We start from the raw sequence: 26,333 nt of genomic DNA on the forward strand, positions 1-26,333 counted from the left end.
AGAGCTTAATTTGGATTGTTCGAGTTCATCCTAAATAATATTTATGGAGTTAATGTATCTACATGACTGATGAAATCAAAGCCAAGCCATCTTTTCAGGGACTAAGGGGGAAAAATAATCAAAGATATACTGCCTTGTTATAGTCTTGTTATCAGTCAAGGTTAATTGTGTGAGTTCAAAGAAAAATTCACCACTGTCTGCTCATAATGAAAGTTTTTTAACAGAAAGACATAAATTAGCCACGCTGCCATGCAGGGGTTATTAAACCCGACCTGCTTAACACTGCATGTCACTGTGCAATAACGACTCTTGGATACATTGGCAGGCTTCCAACAATGCTGTAGTTTATATCGCCCACAGTCGCAGTCACTGGCTGTCCAGAAACACACAAATGAGTTCAACCTTTTAAGCTATGTTTGCGAAGGAATGGAAAGAAATTATTCTCTGTGTTAGAGGAGTTAAAATATTCAGTTTCTGTAATCCAGAAAAGGTAAATGATATTTTATAGAAAAGAAAACAAACCCAAAATTTCAGATGGTCTCTTGCAAAAAATGTTCCTTGAAATAATAAAATAAGCTTCAGTCTGCAGTTTATATTCACTGATGGTGAATGTTTCCCGATATTGCTTCAGCTGTGAAGATAAATCTAAAAAGTGTTAAACATAAATGTTTACAGTCATTTCCGAGGGACTTTAATGTTGTCAGGTCACATTTTGGATGCTGTTACACCATGGCCAAACCAATCCACCATTTCCACAATCAAATCAAACGAAACACACCCACAAGGTGTTTTCTTTTTAAACATAGAAAAACAATTCACAACAGAACTCACATCTATATAAATTACTACAGCAAACACAAAACATCTTAAATATAGCTCTGCAAATATTTCTTTTTCACGTCATTTTTAAAAAATAAAAACTGTCCTAACTCTGATTTTCTCATGTTGCAGTCAGATGCATTAAAATACAGTGAAATCACTGCAGACCTTATTTTCTCCCTTTGGCATGCTGTCCCCTGCTGGTCATCCTTATACAACACAGCACAACAAATGGGCAAGAAAGAGGACTTCATTCCTAACCAGGAACATACTGTTAACTTGTTTACACTGCCCCCCCCCCCTTTTTTTTTTTACCTGTAGCTAATTTCTAACAGTAATGTCAGTGTTAGATTTCTGTCCTAGGACTAACATTACATAACATATTGCTACCATCATGACCTTTTTATACTGAAATGATTATAGTTCTATTAATCACAGCTTTCCACCTTTGTAATGACTCGTTCACAAACTCTATCGCTCATTATAAGGTGACTTATAAGCCTCACACAGGAACATATATGTGCTTCACTGCTTGAAACGTACAAGACACATAAGAGTTGAATCATAAACGATATCACAGACAGCTTGAGGGACAAAAAAAAAAAAAAAACAGAACAGAACAGACACAAAATAAAATAGTAATTAAAAGAGGAGGTAAAAGACACTGTGAAGGACATTTTAAAGGCCATTGTCACATTATAAGGCTAAACTTTGTAGCATAGATTGAGGAGGAAAAAAAAAAAAGATTATCTACAGACGTTCCTATTAACCCTATTGCTAAATGGTCAGAAGCCACAATGATGGATGAGAATTCAGACAACCTTGGCATTCATGTACTACCAGGTACCTAAGCACTTTGTTTGTTTGAAACATTACATCGACCAGCTGCTTTCAGATCAGCAGTAGAGATGAATGTTTATATGTGGAGAGAAGCACTGGCACCATGACAGCCCTCCAAAAAGTGTGAAAGAAGCTATAATAAGGCCATGAGGGACGAGGATTCGCGCATTCAAATCCAGTACAAAAGTGTCACTGTTCAGAGTGATCATGGAGTCAGTTTAACACTCCTGCTGATATTAACTGATCTGTAGTTCAGTCTGTCTGTGTTGTATGGATTTAACATTAATGTTTGTATCTCTGGGTATTACTGAGTGGTTGTGCGAGTACGATAGATAGAATTGACAGTCCTACACAGTGCTGGGGAGCGAGCTGGGTGTGTATGTGCCTTTTGGAGCATTTCACAAAAAGGCAGAAACAGCTGAAGAAGCACAAACACACAGACACACAAAAACACACAGACAAACACAGCTGTTCAATTATCCAGTAAAAGTAAAGCTTTAAGCAAAAGGGTGTGGTGTAGCAGCACTCTGTAGCCAGATGATTTAGAACTTTGTGGTTGAATTACCGTACCGGTGTAATCACTAGCGTATACCACCATTCTACTAAACCCACCCCACCTGCTACAGATGCCATTTAACACCCCCACCCCCACCTCTCATTAAACCCTCCTTGCAAAACCAAAAATACATGACGTGATGTCAGGCAAGATCCGGCTTCAGGAGGTGGAGACATCTCACTGTTTCAAGCTGGAGAACCGTGTTCTTAATTGGTGCATTTCTGCACGTGCTGCCCATCGTCTCATGGGTTAGGGTTTACCAGGAGGTAAGGGTCCATTTAAACAAGGGAAAAATGCAAATCTAAGGCTTTTTCTTTTTTTTGCTCTAAACATCTGGATGACTGAAAGCTGCCCACACACATTAGCAAATCTCATACACACCACACACGTGTTTAAAACAAATAAATCAGAATGCAAACAAGTAAAAAAAAAACAAAGTAGAACAAATAATAGAAGTAAATTCCATTTAGTCTTTTTTTTTTTTTTTTTTTTTTTTTTTTACGAGTCTGTAGCAGGGCACCGTCCATAACCTTTGTATACTCTGCTTCATTGCAATGTACCCGAACATTCAGTCTTCAGTGCTTTTTTTTTTTTTTGGGTTGCCAGTTATAACCATCACCTCTGTGCTCCTATTTTTAGATAAATGCCCTCGGCATCCCAGACTCAGTCCGTACCGGTTCCTCCTCTTTAGTGGCCGTCAGCCTTCATTTTTACCCCCAGTGTTGTAGAGAACCGCGAGTTCCTCTCTCACAGCCTAATCGCTAGAGGCACAGTTAAACACGAGTAGCGAGTAAGTCGGCAAGACCTAACATAGAGAGAGGCTATAAGAGAGAGCAACATAAATGGTTTTTAAACAGAGGCTGTCTGATACGATACAATTACAAACACAAACTCACATACACGTCACAGAGGCAGGATTACAGAATGTTTACACTTAAGGACTAATGGCATGACGATGCGTTGTCTGTGAAACTAATTGTACATACTGTGATGCTGGTATGACGATGATCTGCTCAATGCATAGATCAGAATGTCACTAAAGCATGACTGCGGTGCCTCGTTAGTTACTTGGCGAAAGAGAAGACTCAGCTCAGCGGTGAATGTCTAGATTTCTGCTTTACTACAAATAGAAAGATCTGCTCAGGAAAAAAAATAACTGAGGCAAATAAAAACAAGATAATCTATTCTTGAGAAAGAGAATAGCTATCTCCTCTCCCAGTGAGTTCTACAGGAAGTACCATGTGCATAAGCTGCAGTGCGTCAGGAGAAAAAGGGCTTTAGAACATTAATCCGCTGACTGTTTTATGGAGACGTGTGAAACTTGAGGCCAACTTAGGACTGACTTTGAAGGGATAATTGCAGGAGGCAGTCACTGAAAGAGAGAGGAGTGTCCCAGCTGTGGAGCAGCTGTGTGAGTGTGTTTCGACCCTCAGCAGTCCAGGGGCACTAGGAAACAGCGCCTGCAGTCCACAGCTTTGGTGCTGGGTGGCTGAGCTCTCTTCCTCCTCAGCTCCTCTCGACCCATGGAGCTGCTCAGCTTGGCACAGGCAGCCTTGTACCTTTTGTCAAAAGCAGCTGGAGTGCAGGGGGACACAATAAATATGACACAAGTAGATATTATATCGCTGTTCTCATGTTCTTATGTAATGTTTTGTGTCTACTTACCAACATGGTCTTTGCCCATAGCAGCTAATGTAAGAAACAGAAATTCCCTGTACAAGCTCCTATGAAAGGCAAGATAGAAAAAGTGGGTTACATGTTTCAATTTGCCCCCAGCAACTTTCAAGTCTGTATCTAAAGAGTTTAACGATTTTATTCCCTTCAAGTAAATTATAAATATTTCATCTGGGCTATGGTGACTGTTCAGCATAGTGTGTTTGTTGACCAGCAAATTTCACTGATGATTATTGAAAGATTACTGATATATAGGTTTTAGCTGTTTAATCACACAGCATACTCCTATCCCTATATTTGCTCACATCAAACTGTTTTCCTCACCTCTGTGTCCGAGGAGTGCCTGGCTGCTTGCCGATGGTGTCCAGGAAGAACGTGATGGCCTTGTGTACCTCATTCATACCGACACAGCGCAGGACTTCCTCCAGAAAGCTCAGTGAGAAGGGGTGGTTGTGTCTGCGCCAACCATAGTTACGCATAGGGACTCCACCTGACAAAACAGAGGCAGCAAAACAGTTTGACATTATCGCTTTACGGAGAGGGACAATCTTTTATCTTGCATGCCGACCGATTCTCAAAGAGTCCTTTTTTTCAGCTCGAAATCCTGTTCACTTTTCTGTCTACTCAAGCACTCTTGAGCACAGACACAACGGCAAAATGCAATCTTCCTGAGTTCAAGTGCGGGATTATAAATCCTGTCCCATTTTATATTACCCAGTTTTGTGGCAGCATGCTATTTATGACGCCAAGTGTCAATAGAAATGGGCTACTTTGCCCAAATACTTTGCTTTAAATGCAACATAATGAATTGCTTTCAGTTCAGTTTTAACAACAACAAAAAAGGAACTGGATTTTTGCTAATACATGAGGATATTGGCCAATACAAACACTATGTGTCCCAGAGTGAGTGAATGCAATCAAGGGCATGATGTAACATGTTGAAAAATGCAGCTGTGCCAGTCAGCCAGTTCCTTCTATCACTATAGACATAACAACTTCCATATCATTACCAAAATGTGTCCAAATGAGCTTGTGATTTAAAGATGAAAAAAACATAAAAGCAGATGTAAACAAGGCATACACAACAGCATACACAATTATAACTCCTAATAATGAATACATTTGTTTTTAACCCTATCACTAACAACCTCATTTTGGAGCTAAAAAGATAAAATTGTGTTTAAAAATCTGTTTAAAAATTGAAGGATTTGAAGTTCGGTGTGTTTTTTCTTTGCATGAATGCAATTCTTCTTACTGTGCATTCTCCAGATCATATAGAGTGGAGGCCAGTAATCCGTATCAGGCGTCAGGATGTCCCACAGTAACCTCACCCTTACTGAAGTGCTCTCGAGGCTCTGGAACACAAGACATCAACGTTACACAATTTGATCTACTTTGTACCTTTGTAATAGCCAGTGTTGAATATGTGTTTCACTGGTACCTGTGAAATCTGTGACGCTAGCGGAGAGGCCCGCACCAGTTGCAGCAGATTGCTGGGGAGACCAAGGCGAGTGAAGTACCACACCAGATTCCAGAAAAGGATGGAGTGGCTGTCCAGTAACTGCACCTGAGAGAGAACGCTCTCTCCTTCGTTCTCCAAAAGACTTTCCAGCTCCTTACGCAAGACCAGTGGGCTCAGGTATGCCACTGTTACCTGAGGCGTACCACCCAAAGATGAGCTCTGAAAACACATGGTATCAATCAACTGCAATTCACTAGCTGAAACTGACATTTTTAAAAGCAGATGAAGTTACAGAATTCTTACTAGAGTATTACTGCTGTTCTCAGAGTATGTGCTGGTCTCTGAACTAGAGTCATGCTCAGTCACACCGTTATACAGATGTTGCAGAAAGCCATCTTGACCACTAGGGGGCCTCGCCGCACTTTCCACCTCATCCCCTATGTTCCAGTTACAGTGATACTGACTGCTTTCAAGTGAAGTTTAAATGATTACATAGATGTACAGAAAGAAATAGATAAGAAAAGCTTTAGTGTACAATTATAAGGAAACCGTAATCCTGCATACATCCTCATTTTCTTGAAATCTATTTTTCAGATTTATGGCAAATGTTGTGAAACAGTTAAAAAGTTATTAAATCAGCACAAAACATTTTTCTAAATGTGCTTGCAGTGTGGAGAACGTTCTCATTATTAAGCATTTCCATAATTCACTTGGTGGATGCACGACGGATTTTGTCCTCAATACAATTTCGATGGCATACAAATGAAACGAATAAAAAGTCAAAGATAAGTCTGATAACCATAATGCTTTTTTCATAATGACTGGGGGAAATAAATGCTGGTTTATTTTATGAGGTTTTTGTTTCCATGGATACAGTCATCACATTCAAAATTCAGAAGTGACACAATTTCCAGAACAAAGCTGGCATGCTCAGGAAGTGTTTGTTACCTGCTGACAGTCCCGACATCACAGATCTCTGCGTTAAGCAGTGGTACGAAGGATGCCGAACAAAATGGGCAGCTGGAGTTCAGATTGGAGTCATCTGATGTCCAGCCTGCCATGATCTCTTCATCATAAACCAGTGAGTTACAGCTCCGGCACAGCGTACAGCTCGACATAGACACCTGGGCAAAAAGATAAGGTAAAAACCACCACGGTATTAAGCAGAACATTAATTATTAATCATTTATTTTAAATTTCAAATTGTATCAGTATAACATATCTTTATTTTAAATAATGTATTTTTAGTAAAGTGTTTTTGCATGAACATGCTGACAGTTACTTAACTGGTGGTTTTGTGCGTTCAGGATATGAGTCAGATGTTTCACAAGGAAACCAAGTATAAAATAAACGAAGAAGAATAGAGAAGTGCGAGAAACCTAGGGGTTTTCTCCTTTGTGAAATTACCTCAAGCCCTACCCCTTCCTGTGTAGGATCCCATGACTTCCTGAGTGAAAAACCCGAATTTGGGGGGTCTGACAGGTCAATGTCACTGCCTACAGACAATGAGCTCTGGGGGGGAAGAAAAAGCAAATGACAGTCAGTACTCCCACCTGCTTATGTTACAAAGTCTACCAGCCAGAATGCTTTATATACTTGTATTATACGGTTTATGGTGATTTGACTGATGTAGTCTAATTCTGACCTCAGAGGTGGCATTGTACAGTCGCTCTTTGGCTTTCAGCAGTGTCTCGGCCACCTGTGATTTGCGAGACTGCCTCTGTTCAGATGATTTGCGTGACGGACCGTTAGTGGCAGGCCGTCGCTCGTCCACACTGGCTGCACGGCGTGATGAGTTTCTATTACGTGTGGGTGTGAGAAGCTGCTGCAGTTTACCTGCCAGGCCACGACTCGGGGACAGCACGTTATTATAGTTCTCATCTACTGCCTTGCGATTCAGTGTTTCCCGCTGCTCTGTGGATCTGGTGGATGAAGGGAAAAAAAACAAACTAAACTATGGTCTACATTATAATGTAAAAGAATAAATCACAGAGAAATCACGGAGATCAAACGTTATTTGAACAAATGACACAATTAGGAATTATTCGGATGTAAAACTAATATTTTAATAGTGAATAATTAAGATTATCTCCTGATCTGCACATACCTGCCATCTCTCTCTGGCTCGCACCTGCAGTCCGTATCTGTCTCTGCCCACTCTTTGTAAAAGGTGGACAAGCAGACCTCACTACGCCGCACTCTAACACGATCATCAGGAGGAACTGGGGAGGGTGTAGCCATATCCCGAGGACTGATTGGGGGTTTGCGGGAGGCCGGGTCATCAGTGCTTTTATTTTGTAGCATTGCTTTTCTAGCTAGCTTAGATTCTGTGGGGGAGGGAATATAATCACATTGGTTTAATTAGATCGCAGTCCAACAGCTACGCTCAAATATACATTTTATTCATCCTCTTTTTGAAATGTTGCGCACGTAAAAGGTTTGGCACCCATATATAAGCCGCACCCACTGAATTTGACAAAGATTTTTATTTTTAACATAAATAAGCCACACCTGTCTATAAGCCACAGGTGTCTACACTGAAACTAATGAACTTTACACAGGCTTTAACGAAAGACAGTGTCTGTTACACGGTCTAACGGGTGAAATATGTTGTGGCTCCTTTAAGAGCAGAGCGGCATTTTGGGAATAGCCTGCCGCTGCATTTTTCCGGTATTACTGCATGTGTGCAAGACAGAGGAATATGTCCCTTTTATTTTCTGATGCTCATTTCTAAGTTTCTTTGACTAACCCGTAACGTTGTTGCCAAGAAAAATAAAAAAGCACGAGTTTTGGAAACCTGTCTGCTTATATGATTTCTGTTGCAACTGGAGTTAGTGAGCTCTCCCTTAACCCTGATACAACGTGTTTCAATGGCTTGTATCTAAACAGTAGCCTACCAAGAAAATCATTGTTCACTGTCTTCCTCCTTCCTTTCAAAACTATTTCTTTAGAGAGTTTATCTTTTGGAATTGTCGTGCGTTTAAAAATCACCACCGGTAGAAGTTTTTTTTCCCGAAGCCGTGCAGCTCAGAACACAGGGGAAGTGTGTTTTTTAATTTCTGTTCGGAAATTTCATTGGTCTAATGTTATGTCGCTCAGTTTTTTGGCTTAAAGTTTGTGAAACCGAGAAAAACCCAGGAAAAATCCATAAATTAGCCGCTTCGTTGTTTAGCGGCTTATAGTCCGAAAAATACGGTATATGGATTTCTGAGATTTGCAAATCATTGAAATATTGATTTAATTTACATTTTCCACCATGTCCCAACTTTTTCTTTCGGAATTGGGGTTGTATTGCCCATGTGCATGATCAGAATGTGCATCCAGGGTCTCTTAATTGTTTCTATTCCATATCATAAATTTAACTAAATTCATAGCAATCTGTATATTCTTGTGAAACAGAACAGAAAAATACCATTTTATATAGATTTACATATTTTATACTATTTTGCCTGTCACTTACTATCAGGACGCATACTGCTTAGACTGTTGCTCTTAGTGATGGGACCAGTCAAGGATTCATGGCTTGAACTTTCACTCAAACCGCTCCAGCTTGTCTGGCGTATAAGAGTGGAGTGCGGGTGAAGAGTACAGTTACCTACAACGTAAAAATATAATTGGAAGTTCAGGCAAGACCCCTGCTACTCTACATTTAGTGGAGCTACGCTATTCAATGTACACAAACCTTGATTTGGGCTGAAGAAGTCGCTCTTTTGTCTCTGTTTGATTGGTTGCCTAAAATGTGCCACAGCCAAAAGGACGTTGCGAAGCTTGGCCCATCGAAGGCGACCTCCCTGATTGGTGGATGGCCACTTGCTCTCCAGCACAGCCTGCAAACACAAGAAAGGAAAGAAAGATGAAGAACTGTGAGAGAATACGGGAGAGAGCAAAGTACCAAACCTATTTAACGATCAATCCAATCATAAAGATTGAAGGTTGCAGGCATGTCAGTGGTATTTTTGCCTTTTTGAAAGACTTACCTTATTGTAGTAGCCATATGTGATGGTGTTAGGAATGATTCCTGCTTTCTTCATCTCCAGCAGGACCCGGACAGCAAGCACAGGCTGCCCGTACTGCCCACAAAGCTGCATTAAGATCCTGTAGCACACCTGCAACACACACAGAACATTGCACAAGGTCAGAAAAAATGAACACAACTTACCACACGCTATATTTCCACATTGAATTAGTTTTACAGAATTCTATTATAATTCCTTTGAATACAACTGCAAAGTAAACTCTGTTTTGGGCTGTAAATATATTCCATTATCTGGAAAAAATATTAAATTACCCAAATATGACATAAACACCTAAATATATCATCATTGATTAATTAGGTTCCTAAAAAATATTTTCTTGAAAAGGAAAGACTGTGTATTCCTGCTTGACTTCGGAGTCATGTAAAAGAACTTTGTCACACTTGTGTTATGTGTCAGTGGTTGGTATGAGGTCTCACCTCGTCAGGAAGCACTACCTTCCGTGTCTCCATGTGTTTGAGCACCTCGTAGGCAGTGTGCAGTGCCCGCACCTTAGTGCTCTCAGCCCGGACAAAGGTGGGCAGGTAGATGAACCACAGACCATAACAGTGACCCAGCAGACACTTAGACCACATGTCTGGTACTGCAGAGTATTTCTGCGCACATTTCTGTGCCAGCTTGATCTCCTGTAGAACAGAGCACGATACAGAAATAGATTGCACCATCATATTGTTATTATACTCCACAGAAAAGATACTAAGGTGCAAAAAAATTGTGAACAATTGCCAAAATATAATACGTGTAAATGAAACTGAACTTCAAGCATCAAAGGATCTTTTAATTATTAACATTGTACTAAATACATTAAAAAAAAAATCACTAAGATTCTTAGTGGGTCCGTATTAGCAGAAAGAAAGGATAATAAACCATTGTAAATATCTTTAGACATTATTTAAATATTTTATTTGGTAATGTGTACCTGTTTGGTTCGGCGAGGGGCGGGGCTGTTGGGGGCACTTCCCTTTGCCGTGATACGGAGCTGATCCAGAGGCCGGTCAAAAAACTCGGGATGCAACAAAGGAAACGTCTCGTAGCTATAATCAACGCATGGGCACAATTAAAGTAACAGAAATTACTATGACTATATTTTTGATGCTAGAAATGAAGTGTGTGAGGAACAACGTGTCAGGCCTAACCTGTAGAGTGCAGGGCATTCAGAGCCGTCAGATTCTTGTGGCTCCTCTGGCGGCATAATAAACACTGTGTGCTCTCCGCTGTGAGTCTCATCAAGATCTATTAGCCTCACCTCCTCAGGCTTCTCCACATCCACCTAAACAGGGAAGAGAATGTGAGAGAGGAGAGAAAAAAGATGTGAGTGAGATTATATTTTTCCATGAAAAGAACAAAATATAAGACTTTGATAGAAATGTAGTTAGTGCAAGACTGCAGTAATGATGTACTTTCCTTTACTTTCTTTTATTAAATAATAATAAAATAACAATTTTATTTTTGGATTCCACAGACCTTTTGAACACACTCATCAAAGAATTCAAGGCATGCGTGTCGGTCACTGACGAAGGAGCACTCCTCTATAAACTGTGTGAACATCTGAGTCTTGGTGAGGAGTGAATAAAACTTCTGCTGGGTCCGATCTCGAGACTTTAAAAAACCTGCATACAAATTTCCGATTATTGTGCCAGACTCTACTCTGGAGCTTCTCATCCTAGCCTGGAGAAACAATATTCCATAGTGAAGAATTTATCCCACATCAATTATTTACTGAATCAACATTCATTTAAAATCGAGGTATCAGACCCGATTCTATGACACGACAAGTCAACAGACCAGATCTTACATTATTAACAGATTATAAAGTTGCATTGGGGTTGAGTAGGTCAGAAGCGCACCTTGCAAATTGAAAAGGGAGCTGCAGTCAGTGGTTCTATCCGAGGGGGCCTGGGTAATGGGCAGGAGGTAGGAGCGGTAGCCTTTTAGAAGGCAGCTCATAAAGCGCAAAAAGGCCTCCTGGATCTCCAGCTCGAGCTGCTTTTGCCGTCCATAGATCAGATCGTAATCTGTCAGCAAAAACTCCAGAGTGGCCTCCTCTTGACCAGGGGTACAGACTACAGAGAAAGCAATCCATTTACACTCCTGTATATTTTATATTGACATGTATGACAGATTTATTTTTGTGTTGAATCTTTATACTTACTTTTCTCCAACGTTTTGTGCAGGTGGGTGAGTGAGTTGAGTAGGATTTTTGCATGTTTCCTGGGTAAAGATTTCCACGAAAAGGGTTTCTTGTCTTCTGATCTAAAAGTGTGATATGTCATTCGGTTTTTCTCTGTTGTCCACAGTAATAAACATGAACTGCTGATTTATTATTAATTTGTGCTTTCAGAATAATGATAGTAGTGTTCTTTCTGTTTCATTGTGCTACACTAAGAGCCATACATTTGCAGAATGAGCACACTGGACTGTTGTGTCTTTGGTTGCCAGGACAACAGGCAAAATGACTCACTGGAAAATAGTGTTAGTGTCAAGGTCCACACACACCACATCTGAAGGAGGGTCGTACAGGTCAAAATAGCTGGAGTGAACGCCCACGATGAAGGGCATTGGGGCACATAGCACATCTGCACACCGTAGCGGGCATAATGGGATGTAAGGACAGGGCCAACGCAAAGGAAATGTCATCTAAAATAGGGATTACATTGCTAATTTTAAAAATCAAACACAAATGCACTGCAGAAAGATATCCAAAATATGATCACTGAAATCTTATTTTAGCACATAATATTAAACCGAGCACACAAAGGTACAGAAAGTGTGAATAAAATGGCGGTCCTGACCGACACCAGGGCTTCACTGACGGAGGTCAACACATCTGGCCGGAGGGAATGTAGCAGCAGCTTGTGCTCAATGAGAACAGCCAACAGCAGGGTACATGCGTTCTCCGGCCCCAGATTCTGTAGAAGTTTTACAAAGCTGGCACCACTGCAGGCACACGGCACATATTTAGGATTGTTAGACTGACTAACATTTCTCAAACATGAACGCAGATCAAAAATGAACATGTGCAAAATGAACTAAACCAAGAGGACCAGGTTTACCTCAGTGGTAAGGGTGAGGACACTGGCTGGCACAGTAGGAGGTTATCATATGGAGACAGCTTTAAAAACACAAAAGCAAAAACAATATAATTATACACATGTAACATGACTGCATTGCATCACTGTTGACTTCATCTGCTGCTTCATCAACACAATGTCATCTTCACCCATGCTTCACCCAAATTATTCCCTGCTCATCAATTGTAGAATCAAGCATTTTATGTAAACTGAATGCAAATCCACAAATGATTCTGATTGCATTAGAATTAGTATTTGCTGGGATCAGAAAAATAATTGAGCTAAATCTCTACTGATTATACTGAGGCATCATAGAACCCTCTGTTACCCTGTAGCTCGTCTGTGCGGTCTTTAAGCAGTGATACCTTCAAACTCCTGTGGAGGTAGTGAGGTGGTTAGTGATATATGCACCACACTCAACTCCAGAAAAATAGGAAAAGCATTGACAGTGTAATTCACGTCTTATTTTTCATCTATTTGTGTGTAATTTTTAACTCAATATTTTGCAGCTTGATAATGTATGTTGAGTTCTGAATGTTTACCGGTCGTAGTTCTACTGTAACCCCCAGCCCCGTTAATGCAGTGCTTTAGTCTCACCTGTACAAGAATGCGCGGTCGCTGCGGTGAAGGGAAGGGCACGTTGTGCATGAAACTGGAGATATGTCTGTAAAAAGAGACCAATGCCCACTTTAATCAGAGCTCGCCTGGGCATAAACCCCCCAAAAAATTAAACCAAGATCAGAATTCCTGTATTCTTATTACACAAAAATTAGATGACATGCAGAAAATGGCTTGTAACTCTATACATTATAGACGCACTATTCGAAATGAAAAATGAAACGGAATCAGTCTGGGCAATAAACTGGACAAACACACTCCCAAAAAATTAGAAGCCAGTGGATTAGAAATCATATCATTTCTAAAGGAAAAAGATTATGCTTTTATGTGTACTCTTACACTCACTTCTCAATGGGCAGTACATGAGGTCCAGAGATGGAATAGCGATAGATGAAAGTGAGAAACTTCTGGAAGACGGTGAAGAACGGCCAGTGCGAAAGCACACACACGCTCTTCTTCACCTGCACCATGCGGTTGGTGATGGGTCGACGGTCTACTACACTGACCAGCCCAAGCCGCACCCGCTGCCTTTCAGACAGAGCCTCCCGTGGGTACGCCTCGTAGAACTGGATAGCAGCTCCATAAACCTGATGGAGAAAAGAGACAGTAAATCAGAACAATAGACAGAAGTAGAGATTAGATTTTAATTATTAGATTAGAAAAAACTGGTCCTAAGATATTAGCAGCGTAAATTACAAAAATGTATTGCACATCTAAACATTAATAGATAGGGGAAGAGGTGAGAGAACCTTCAGGCAGAGGTAGAGTAGCTAACCTTATCTCCAGATGCAGCGGTGAGAACAAAGGTGGAGAAGACAGGGAGTTGGTACTTAGTATTAAGTGGCCAGCTCTCTACAGTGACGCCCATGGGCAGACAGAAGACAGGGACTGAGTCCGGCAATGCAAACGACTCAAGATCCTGCTCGGGGTAACGGCTGATCAGCCCTGAAAGTCACACACACATATGCATCATCACACAATGCAGTGTTTAAAGAGAACTAGCTACTGCTGTCACCAAAAAGAGGTCAACTGACCTAAGTGAGAAGTCCATTGAAACAACAATTCCAGGGAAAGGCTCTAGTATAGTCTTATTTTCTGCTATTTCACTTCTCTTTACCTGTACCTGACCTCAAACCCCAGAGCTTGCGAATGGTTTGGTTGTAACCACTTGAAACAGAGACAAAAAAAAATCTCACTCACCTGCCTCATACACAAGGGCGTTGGCTTTTGCGACAGCCCGCTTATAGCATAGGTACAGAGCCGGGCCCCACTGAAGCACAAAAAAACAAACACATCACATACACACACACATGCACACAGAGCCAAAAAAACCTTTTTATTCAAAAACAGATATTCAAAAACAGGAAAGCCTAAACCACAGAAGTCAAAAATACAGAAAAAGAAGCTACACAAAGAATATGCTAAAATAAACAAATATATGAGCAATAAAAAGAGAAAAAAAGAATATTTTTATAACAATATCTCAATCAAAAATACGCTGAATGTTGGACAGGGGAAAACTGTACCATTCCAGTGTTCAGGTTCTTGTCAACTTTGCAGAAGGTGTGTGGTGCCACTTCTCCCTTACTGGGCATGAGTATTGAGATATCAGTCACCCCCAGTGTGTTTAAGGCCTGCGAGTCAGGGGCACGCCGGTACATGAGGAACGTCTTATGGGTGGCAGGGCCTCCTGAGCTCAGACTGGCACAGCGGCTGTACGGGGTTGTCTCGATCACATACCAACCCTGCTTCACTGCCTCTTTCCCTTCAAACAGCACACTGGGACACAAGAGAAAATTAGAGAACTATAGATATAGATTCGGAGCTTTTCAGAAATGATGCCAATTCACAATTCCCACAGGCACAATGTCTCCGAGCATCAATCACATGATCACAAGAGGCAACTGATGCATCCTCAGCAACTAAATTGTGACAGAATAATGTTATGCAGTGGATTGGGAAATGCTATACACCAAAGTGAGAATAGTGCTATTTGATGGATCAAGAAGGATAAGTTTATAATACAGATTAAAAATGCTTAAGCAAAATATAAGTGTGTGTGTGTCCTACCCAAGCTCCACAATAGGAGGTTTGTCATGGCTGCGTCTGTAGCAGAGGAACATGTGTGGGTTGTTGATTAAGCTGGCGCTGAGCTCAGCTGGATGGCCCCCCAGTGTCTTCTCGATGCATGTGAAACCTTCAGGCACCTCTTCTCCAAGGCCACGGGCGATCACAGCCAGATCGCTGATGGGCTCTACACCACGGCCACCTCTCTGCTGGCATTCATCGTCTGGTGGAGCCGATTCACCCGCCAGCCCCGCCACCACAAAATAATCCACCAACTGAGGACATTTCTCCTCAGTCATACCGCCTATCTATCCACCAGAGAAAGATAGAGAGAGAGAGAGAGAGAGAGAGAGAGAGAGAGAGAGAGAGAGAGAGAGAGAGAGAGAGAGAGAGAGAGAGCGTATTAATCCCTGTTAAAACATGTTATGTAAGAATTTAATGGAAATCAATAAATCAACAAATCTCCTAAATGAAGCTGAACACATTTGATATAGATAAAAGATTTTCAACAAAAGGAAACAAAACATAAAATCAGCATGAACAGGGGATACTTTAAAATAAAGGAGTCTTTGGAAAGCAAAAGAAGTGATTAATCAGCAAAATATTAAATATAGTCAGTTATAAGCGGCACAATATAATGGCATAAAGAGTTGATGCAGGCGTTAAACCAACCCTACATTCACCGAAATGTTGAAATCCCACTAAATACATTATTGTAGCTGTATTCTATTACAATTATTGTGTAATATATTCAATTACTGTATGAAAACTGCAACACAAGTCACATCAGTTGTTCAGGGTTCGAACAGGTTCAGTGTTATTTCAATATAATGCATCGGTTCCTAGACAGGTTAGGGTTTGTTCCTGGGTAGAGTTTGTTCTTTACACAGAAAGCACATATCCACAGTGAAGCATGGTGCTGGTAGCACCATGGTATAACAGAGACCGGAAAACTAGTGGGGTTGAGAATAAGATGGGTGGATCAGGACATTCAGTCTCTTACATTATGCAAAAACTTGAACCTGGGCAAGAGATTTAAATTCCGACAGGACAATGATGTTAACGTACTGCTAAAGCCCAGAATGCAGTTTAATTGAAAATCTGTGGCAAGAAATGCCATTCAACAAATACCACGTTCCAAGATGACAGAACTTGAGCAATTTAGAGCAAAAATATCAGACTTCAGTATCAACAAAACTGATAGAGACATCCTATAAGTCCCAGGAGCTCAGTATTTATGCATTCAGTGGGTTCTACTATTAGATATTAGACATACTGTGTTAGTCATACACTGACCAGACATAACATTATGATCACCTGTTTACATTTATATTGTTCCCCCTTTTGTTGCCAAAACAGTCCAGACCTGTTGAGCATTAGCAGCATTAACTTCAGCAATTTGAGCTACAGCAGCTCGTCTGTTGGATCGGATCACACGGACCAGCCTTTGCTCTCACTGTGCATCAATGAACCTCGGCCACCCATGATCCTGTCACTGGTCCATCACTGTTCCTTCCTTGAAACACTTTTGATAGATCCAAATCCTTACGCTTGCCCATTTTTCCTGCTTCTAACACATCAATTTTGAAGACAAAATGTTCATTTGCTGCCTAATATTTCTGCTTTATATCATCTGCTATATATGTGCTGCCTAACTAACAGGTGCCATGATGAATAGATAATCGGTGCTGTTCACTCACAGCTCGCAATGTTATAAAGTTATGTCTGATCAGTGTACAGTAAATATACAAAATAAGTCCAGCTCAATTCCAGGTTGTAACACTACAAAAGGAAGAAAAGTCTGAAAAGAAGTACATTTGCACACACAGTAGAAGAAATGTTTCTTTTCAAGGTGCTGTAGACAAAACACGTTTTTGGCCTTAGCACAGAATCTCAGAAGCATTTTGCTCCTCCTGGTCCTCTATGCATGCTACAGCAAAGCAGAGTAACAGATGCTCCATACATCTCATGCAGCCTGCAAACGGAGTTTTAAGTGCCCCAGCTGCTGTAAAAGTGCAATGTGCGTAACAGGCAGAATAAAAAGTGTTACAGTTATCAGTGTAACATTGAAAACTTAATTTTTGTAATATGCGTTGAGTTTGTCTACTCATGGATTCATCGTCAGCTTTTTTTTTAATCCTTGTTCCACTGTCTTTCTGACAGATGGCTGGCCCAAAGTTCACCCTGCACTCTTCCTCCACTCCATTCATATATCCTGTTATGTATCCACATAGCCTCTATTTGCCCTCCATTTTACATCATTTATACAAAAGCACTCAGCCATTACAACTTACCAGCACAAAGTTGAGATCTGTGGATTTAAGCGTAACTCGTAGTATTTCAATAAAACTGTTCTGTTCACTGAGTACAGAGATACTAAGAGACAAAGGTTTACTACAGTATACTTTTACAAAGCCAACCACAAGGCACAACATGCAAGGTTTAATTCGCACAGGAAGTGAATACGCTAACCTGCTTCCTAGATACACACACACTCTCTAAAGAAAAAATAAGAATAAAATAACACACACATTCAAACTCGCACAGATATATGATATCCACACAGCACAAGAAATATTGATAGATTATAATCTAACAAGCCCAATTTAAAGATTATTATATGATAATTAAGCGGATGCGAAGTCCACGTGAGAGAAGTGGTAGAAAACCATGTGGCTGTGGAGACACACCTGTTGCGGCTAGATGATGACAGTGAGACTCGGCGTGAGTCACACAAACATCCTCCTTCCTTGGTGTGAAAAGATCAGTTAAATTACAGACATGGTGTTTTATCCTAGGCCTGACACGCTACCAAGATATATGCGAAGAAAAAGCTGCCTGTTTTAGAAAAACAGTGTACCCAAGTGAGTACAGGTGTAATGTGGCTGCTTCTTCCTGTTAAAGAGAACAGAACTAGTCCATCCACAGAATACACAGGAACTACACAAACACTACCTGTGAAAATGTAAGCATTGACTGGCACACATTACATCTTTTTGGTTCTTACTGTTTATTAGAAACAATTTGACACTTCAGTGATTCACATTTGGGATCTGTTTCATGCTTTGTCCTGTCTGAAGTGACCATAATGGATGTTTTGGTCCTATGTTACAGTTGTTATGTAAACGCAGTGGGACTGTATGCTGAACACTGCAACCACAATACATTTTTTTTTTTTTACATAAAACAGAATCTGACGTAGAAGGACATGCCGCTCGAGATCTCTTCTGGATCACGGTCAGTTTGTGCCGTGACAGTTGACAGTTGACTTCAGTTGACGTTCTATGTTTATACTCACCTAATGCCAAATGACGTCCCTTACCCCCTCACCCCCTCACCCCTGAACATTAGTCTTATTAAAGACTCTTGAAATTCCAGTAGCTAGAATAAAATTCATGTGCCACATTGCTATCGGCTCGACACCTGCTTCACTCTGGCCAACTTCCCCTCTCATTAGGGCAGAATGGTTGCCTGGCAACAAGCTGAGAACCAGAGCAGTCATACACTAGGCTGTGTGAATAAGCACACATGCAAGTGAGATGACATAATTAGAGAACTGCAGTGTGACGTTTCGACAAAAGAAGCGCGAAGGGATCGTGCAATGAAGACTTAAACAGAAAAGCAGTCGCAAAGGTCACAGTGAAAAAAACTGCTTCAGATGCTCTCGCTATTTGTTCAAGTTGATCTTAGCAAAGTTTCGCTTTTTTAAGGTTCACACATGCAAATGCTATCCCACAGATAAACGCCGGCAAATATGCGGGCAGTGTTCGCAGTCTAGTTATTATAGTATCGTTCACATATTTGGAAGGCCAGGCTTCAATACAACTGACAGCATTATATCTAACAACTAACCATGTATACCAGGTTTATTAAAATCATCCACTTTTAAACGAGACGATTTAAAGCTTTAAGGCTGCTATAAGCTATAAGCAGCTATTAGCAGCACCTAGTTATAGTAGCTATAAGTCTGCTATTAGCAGCACCTAGTTATAGAAGCTTTAAGAATGCTATTAGCAGCACCTAGTTATAGTAGCTATAAGTCTGCTATTAGCAGCACCTAGTTATAGTAGCTTTAAGGCTGCTATTAGCAGCACCTAGTTATAGTAGCTATAAGTCTGCTATTAGCAGCACCTAGTTATAGAAGCTTTAAGAATGCTATTAGCAGCACCTAGTTATAGTAGCTTTAAGACTGCTATTAGCAGCACCTAGTTATAGTAGCTTTAAGGCAGCTATACGCAGCACCTAGTTATAGTAGCTTTAAGGCTGCTATTAGCAGCACCTAGTTATAGTAGCTTTAAGGCAGCTATACGCAGCACCTAGTAAAAGTAGCTTTAAGGCTGCTCTTAGCAGCACCTAGTTATAGTAGCTTTAAGGCAGCTATACGCAGCACCTAGTTATAGTAGCTTTGAGGCAGCTATACGCAGCACCTAGTGATAGTAGCTTTAAGGCTGCTATTAGCTGCACCTAGTTATAGTAGCTTTAAGGCAGCTATACGCAGCACCTAGTTATAGTAGCTTTAAGGCTGCTATTAGCAGCACCTAGTTATAGTAGCTTTAAGGCAGCTATTAGCAGCACCTAGTTATAGTAGCTTTAAGGCTGCTATTAGCAGCACCTAGTTATAGTAGCTTTAAGGCAGCTATACGCAGCACCTAGTTATAGTAGCTTTAAGGCTGCTATTAGCAGCACCTAGTTATAGTAGCTTTAAGGCAGCTATACGCAGCACCTAGTTATAGTAGCTTTAAGGCTGCTATTAGCAGCACCTAGTTATAGTAGCTTTAAGGCTGCTATTAGCAGCACCTAGTTATAGTAGCTTTAAGGCAGCTATACGCAGCACCTAGTTTTAGTAGCTTTAAGGCTGCTATTAGCAGCACCTAGTTATAGTAGCTTTAAGGCAGCTATACGCAGCACCTAGTTATAGTAGCTTTAAGGCAGCTATACGCAGCACCTAGTTATAGTAGCTTTAAGGCTGCTCTTAGCAGCACCTAGTTATAGTAGCTTTAAGGCAGCTATACGCAGCACCTAGTTATAGTAGCTTTAAGGCAGCTATACGCAGCACCTAGTTATAGTAGCTTTAAGGCTGCTATTAGCAGCACCTAGTTATAGTAGCTTTAAGGCTGCTATACGCAGCACCTAGTTATAGTAGCTTTAAGGCAGCTATTAGCAGCACCTAGTTATAGTAGCTTTAAGGCAGCTATACGCAGCACCTAGTTATAGTAGCTTTAAGGCTGCTATTAGCAGCACCTAGTTATAGAAGCTTTAAGAATGCTATTAGCAGCACCTAGTTATAGTAGCTTTAAGGCAGCTATACGCAGCACCTAGTTATAGTAGCTTTAAGGCTGCTATTAGCAGCACCTAGTTATAGTAGCTTTAAGGCTGCTATACGCAGCACCTAGTTATAGTAGCTTTAAGGCTGCTATTAGCAGCACCTAGTTATAGTAGCTTTAAGGCAGCTATACGCAGCACCTAGTTATAGTAGCTTTAAGGCTGCTATTAGCAGCACCTAGTTATAGAAGCTTTAAGAATGCTATTAGCAGCACCTAGTTATAGTAGCTTTAAGGCAGCTATACGCAGCACCTAGTTATAGTAGCTTTAAGGCTGCTATTAGCAGCACCTAGTTATAGTAGCTTTAAGGCTGCTATACGCAGCAACTAGTTATAGTAGCTTTAAGGCTGCTATTAGCAGCACCTAGTTATAGTAGCTTTAAGGCTGCTATTAGCAGCACCTAGTTATAGTAGCTTTAAGGCAGCTATACGCAGCACCTAGTTATAGTAGCTTTAAGGCTGCTATACGCAGCACCTAGTTATAGTAGCTTTAAGGCTGCTATACGCAGCACCTAGTTATAGTAGCTTTAAGGCTGCTATTAGCATCACCTAGTTATAGTAGCTTTAAGGCTGCTATTAGCAGCACCTAGTTATAGTAGCTTTAAGGCTGCTATTAGCAGGAACGAACCGATAAAAATGATAATATCGATAATGAAATTCGTTGTCAACGAACACGATTATCAAATAGTTTGTATTGTTTTTAATGGCAATTGCAGATGGCAAGTTGCTTAAAAATGTTAAGCAATGCCATGTTTATAAAAAACTATATAAAATGTAATACGACGTTGATTTGACAATTTTTGGTGAAAAAATGTTCAATGCATTTGTGAAGATATAAGCATGTACAATATATAATTTATTTGATTGTTTTATAATAATTCAATAATATATACATAAATTAAATGTAAAAACATTGAAAACAAGTATTTGAACATAGTAAAGCTGCAGTAAGTCCTGTTTGAAAACAGATAATAACTGTTGTCTTAGACAAACGCTATAAAAAAAAAAAATGAAATGAAACTCAGCAACATACTTGATTTATAAAAAGGGAAAAATATGCATTAGTGTACAAATGCTTAAGCCTTCACTAAAAACCACAACAGTGAATTAAAATGTAATCGTTTACTGAAAGTTCTTCTTTTTTGTTGCCTTGTATGACCTGGGACGCACACTTTTTCCAGCTGCTGGTTGACTCTGTACTCGCCACCATTTTGCAAGCGGCTGTAATATCTTGCCATCACGCTAAACCACTAACTTGAGCAGCCCAACTAATCGAATACGGCATTTGTTGACAACGAATTTCATTATCGGTTATTATCAACTTTATTGATTAGTTGTTGCACCCCATACATGGGAGCATTTAATATTAAACGCAACAAAGAAGACTGTAACCTGCAAAGCGGAGCTTGTGTGGCATAAAAGTACCACAGTGGTGCACGAGCACATGAAAAGAAAGCACAGTGGTGTCACGGATGAAGGTGAAACATCAGCATGTTAAGCAGAAACTGTATAATCCTTAACATGGGAAAATGGTGTAGTTTAATGAAGTGCTATTGTGTAAACTGTTTGTTTGTAACTTCGGGATGGTCACGTTGGATCTGTTCTGCCGTGACTCGCGATCATCGACATGGTGATGGATTCAATAAAAAATTTTATTATCTGCTTTACTGCATTTCGAATGATTGTTTTGAATGTTTATATATAAAATTTATGCATATATCATTCAATTATTATATAAAATTAATTAAATATTTTAGATGTTTGTTTCAAACAGAAATTGTCAAAACAATGTTGCATTATATTTTATATTGCTAATTTTAAGCCTGGTTGTCAACTTGCCATCTGCAATTATCATTAAAAACAATACAAATGTTGATTTACACAAATTGCTTCACCTTGCCTACTCAATGCTGTTTTTTTGTTTTGTTTTTTTATTTATTTTTTTTCCAGAAAAAATCCAGCATGAGTAAATTTGTTCAATGTAGAAATCCCCCATACGCTCCTCACCAAACAGCCACTACAAGCTTTATAAAATGTCACAATGAAAGATAGTAACACTTAATATGTAGCTTTTGCATTTTTTAAGTACACTTTTATACACAAATAACCTGAATTAGGGTTCTATATAGAAGAGTATCTGCAAGAGTAAAAGGGAAAGTTTATAGGACTGTGGTAAAACCTGCGATGTTGTATGGATTAGAGACAGTGGCATTGAGTAAAAGACAGGAGGTGGAGCTGGAGGTAGCAGAGCTGAAGATGTTGAGGTTTTTGTTGGGAGTGACGAGGATGGAGAGGAAATTAGTTTAATAGAGGGACAGCGCATGTAGGACGTTTTGGAGACAAGGTGAGGGAGGCGAGATTGAGATGGTAAGGACATGTGCAGAGGAGGGACATGGGGTATATAGCAGTAGGAAAATGCTGAGGATAATAAATAAGTCTAAAGATGCGCAAGCGGTGATGTGCTACTCCCTGAAGTGCATTATTTATGTATAATAACACGGCCTGTCGTGTGTTTTTCCACTTCTGCGGATCTCTGAGCGCTACGTTACTTTGGTTTTTCTAAACATGGTTTAACATCATTCACTCATCAACTTCTCTCTGTCTTTTTAAAAAAAAAAAACTGCAATATCCTGAAGACTTTTCTGAGCTGGGAAACTGTATAACTAAGGCTACTTCCGTAAATGTTGACTACATGTTTCCTTTGCAAAATGTCACCACATCAGCAATTATATATTAAACAAACATTTTATAAATGTGTTTATTATACTGGGAATCCACCATACAAGACCCAACATATTAACTGTTTCTATAGAAACTGTGTTACAACAATCATGAACCTATGTTTTTGTTATAGTCAGATCATGCTTCCTGAGCCACGCTGTTCTGCAAAAATAAAACAATGTCTAACCATCAGATTTAAGCGTTCAATCCTGCTGTGAAATAAGCACACACAGAGAGTCGAGATAACAACACAGAATACAATATCAATGCCTTTTATGGTTCCTGCATAGGGCCACAAAACCATCAAAGCTGCATAATGCATGCACCTTCCAAAGGCATTAAAAAAAAAAAAAAAAGATAAACGATAAAGTTCTTAACCCTGAAGGCGAAACGTCAACAATTCAGTTGAGTAAACCCGCCAAACAGAAGCTCTTGCTTTTTGAATGCTTTTTATTGATGCATCTTATCGCTGCAGGTATGTGTTGTCATAGACAGTATTTCTAGCTTTCTTTTTTATTGAATCAAACTACCGGTGTTTTATGCCTCAGAGACACACCCGGTATCTGACACACGTACACTGTAAATGGGCCAGTACAGGCAATCTTTCTTTAACCACAGACTAATGGCTTGAAAGTCTGAAATGTGTCACAAATATAGTTTTAACGAAAAGAAAAAAAAAAAAAAAAAAAAGCAAAAACAAGATCAAAGACACTGACACACAGCCACACAGGAAACCTGTATGACATTTAAAGGTGAATGCATATGTGAACCCAAATCATCCAAGTGTGCTGTAGAGTTTTAAAATCAATGTTTGTGTGTGTGTGTGTGTGTGTGTGTGTGTGTGTGTGTGTGTGTGTAATCTTTAACAGCGGCTGATAACAGCTAAAACACCTACCAGTCACAACAAACTCATAAAAACACACACAGACTGTAATACATTCTTATAAATGGTTTGGCATATTATTAGGCAAAGCACAATTAGACATTTAACTAACCAGGAAAACTGAATCAAAAGCTCTTCTTGAATAAGTGATGTGAGATACTTTGGGTGGACCCAGAATGTGTGCTGACAGAGGAAGTGAAGAAGGGTGACAGAGAAGCCATTCAGAGAGTGCGTGCATGTTTAAACAGGACAGGAGGTGTCAGGAACTGTGTGTGTGTGTGTGTGTGTGTGTGTGTGTTTGTGTGTGTGTATGTGTGTGTAAGAGAGGGGGTTGGGTAGGCCCAAGCTGACACAGTGACACCCACATTATTACTGCTGCATCACAAACAAATAGCAGTCTTTCCCTCACAGGCACATAGCCACAATACTGTAGTGTACTACAGACTGATCAGTCTTGGTGGACCTAGCCATCTCTTCAAGCCTTTGGTACCATAACACAAAGAGTGCTCCAGGGTGAGGCCTGACGAACATCACATCATTAGCAGCATCTTCTACCCAGTGTCATCACTTAACAAGCAATACTGCAAACATAGCTTGATCTGCTGTAATTAATCACTGAGCTGCTCCTGTTCCTATACATACAGCAAACCAGTAGATTTGCATCATTGCCGGAATGCTGCAGGATGTAACAAGACATTTGCATGAAAAAAAAAAGATCTTAAAACTTTTATTCGGACGCAAGCAAAAGATCAGATAGGAAGCTCGTCAGACAAACAAAAGCAACATTCTTTAACATTGCATGCCTTTCGGTTCATTCATTCTTAGTAAATACCTGGTCACGGTCAGCATTTTAATCAGGCTACTAATCTGTGAGCATATTTTAAGAAATAAAGCAAACAATGTCAACATAATAACGAGTCACACACATCTGGAAATGCCCTGTGACTAAATGAGGTTTCAGAGCCAGAATAATTAAGCAATTACAGAACAACACTTCCACTTTAATTTGTAATGATTGACCGCATTCATCTCTATTTAAAGCCACTTTCAGAATTAAACTGCTCAGCCATATTGATTTCGAGGAAGTAAACAATAACAAACGAACCCAGCCATTAGGGGGGCACAAGCCAGTGCACTCTTAGTGCCGGTCCCAAGCCCGGGTAAATGGGGAGGGTTGCGTTAGGAAGGGCATCCAGCATAAAACATGTGCCAAATCAAATATGCGGATCACAAATGAGAATTTCATACCGGATCGGTCGAGGCCCGGGTTAACAACGACCGCCACAGGTATCGTTAGCCGACAGGGTACCGGTGGAAATTGGGCTACTGTTGGCCGAAGGAGGAGAAGGAGAGGAGGAAGACGTCTACAGAGACGGCAGGAAAATGAGCAGTGTAGGAGAGTAGAGGTTCGGGTTGGTACTTTAAATGTTGGTACTATGACGGGTAAAGGGAGAGAGATAGCTGATATGATGGAGAGGAGAAAGGTAGATGTGTTGTGTGTTCAGGAGACCAAGTGGAAAGGGAGTAAGGCCAGGAACATTGGAGGTGGGTTTAAACTGTTTTATCATGGTGTGGATGGGAAGAGAAATGGTGTAGGGGTGATTCTGAAGGAAGCGTACAGTAAGAGTGTGGTGGAGGTGAAGAGAGTTTCTGATAGGGTGATGATCGTGAAGGTGGAAGTTGAAGGGATGATGATAAATGTCATCAGTACCTATGCTCCACAAGTTGGCTGTGAGATGGAGGAGAAAGAAAGATTCTGGAGTGAATTAGATGAAGTGGTAGATGGTGTACCTAGGAAAGAACGATTGGTGATTGGGGCAGACTTTAATGGGCATGTAGGTGAAGGGAACAGAGGTGATGAGGAGGTGTTGGGTAGGTATGGTTTTAAGGAGAGGAATGTGGAAGGGCAGATGGTGGTAGATTTTGCTAAAAGGATGGAAATGGCAGTGGTGAACACGTATTTTAAGAAGAAGGAGGATCATAGGGTGACGTATAAGAGTGGAGGAAGGTGCACACAGGTGGATTATGTTCTGTGTAGGAGATGCAACCTGAAGGAGATTGGAGACTGTAAGGTGTTGGCGGGGGACAGTGTAGCTAGACAGCATCGGATGGTGGTCTGTAGGATGGTTTTGGAGGCGAAGAAGAAGAGGAGGAAAGTAAGGTTTGAAAGAAGAATAAGATGGTGGAAACTGAAAGAGGAAGAGTGTAGTGTGAGGTTCAGGGAAGAGGTCAGACAGGGGCTTGGTGGTGGTGAAGAGGTGCCGGAT

General features: G+C 40.4%; 1 protein-coding gene across 9 annotated transcripts in view; it reads right to left on the reverse strand.

Annotated features, from left to right (window-relative positions):
• Positions 1–668: 668 nt before the first annotated feature.
• dennd4b (DENN/MADD domain containing 4B) overlaps positions 669–26,333 on the reverse strand; it is a gene marked incomplete at its 5' end in the record, with an annotated part of 37,796 nt that continues 12,131 nt past the window's right edge. Inside the window, 29 exons of one of the 9 annotated variants that reach the window (XM_083556554.1) lie at positions 669–3,790; positions 3,881–3,939; positions 4,214–4,379; positions 5,145–5,244; positions 5,331–5,570; positions 5,655–5,814; positions 6,300–6,475; positions 6,759–6,863; positions 6,997–7,273; positions 7,459–7,678; positions 8,812–8,946; positions 9,034–9,178; positions 9,329–9,457; positions 9,805–10,011; positions 10,305–10,419; positions 10,522–10,655; positions 10,850–10,995; positions 11,233–11,448; positions 11,538–11,638; positions 11,847–12,022; positions 12,178–12,322; positions 12,439–12,497; positions 13,054–13,120; positions 13,420–13,661; positions 13,850–14,019; positions 14,275–14,344; positions 14,601–14,853; positions 15,145–15,449; positions 17,832–18,007. In XM_083556554.1, coding sequence (XP_083412680.1) covers positions 3,645–3,790; positions 3,881–3,939; positions 4,214–4,379; positions 5,145–5,244; positions 5,331–5,570; positions 5,655–5,814; positions 6,300–6,475; positions 6,759–6,863; positions 6,997–7,273; positions 7,459–7,678; positions 8,812–8,946; positions 9,034–9,178; positions 9,329–9,457; positions 9,805–10,011; positions 10,305–10,419; positions 10,522–10,655; positions 10,850–10,995; positions 11,233–11,448; positions 11,538–11,638; positions 11,847–12,022; positions 12,178–12,322; positions 12,439–12,497; positions 13,054–13,120; positions 13,420–13,661; positions 13,850–14,019; positions 14,275–14,344; positions 14,601–14,853; positions 15,145–15,440 — 4,455 coding nt within the window. In that variant the 3' untranslated portion in view covers positions 669–3,644. Of the gene's footprint in view, positions 3,791–3,880; positions 3,940–4,213; positions 4,380–5,144; positions 5,245–5,330; positions 5,571–5,654; positions 5,818–6,299; positions 6,476–6,758; positions 6,864–6,996; positions 7,274–7,458; positions 7,679–8,811; positions 8,947–9,033; positions 9,179–9,328; positions 9,458–9,804; positions 10,012–10,304; positions 10,420–10,521; positions 10,656–10,849; positions 10,996–11,232; positions 11,449–11,537; positions 11,639–11,846; positions 12,023–12,177; positions 12,323–12,438; positions 12,498–13,053; positions 13,121–13,419; positions 13,662–13,849; positions 14,020–14,274; positions 14,345–14,600; positions 14,854–15,144; positions 15,450–17,435; positions 17,577–17,831; positions 18,008–26,333 lie in introns of those variants that run through there. The other 8 variants (XM_083556552.1, XM_083556548.1, XM_083556547.1 and 5 more) reach the window with 8 other exon arrangements.

This window comes from Silurus aristotelis (assembly GCF_946808225.1).
Source record: "Silurus aristotelis genome assembly, chromosome: 1".
Classification (NCBI taxonomy): domain Eukaryota; kingdom Metazoa; phylum Chordata; class Actinopteri; order Siluriformes; family Siluridae; genus Silurus; species Silurus aristotelis.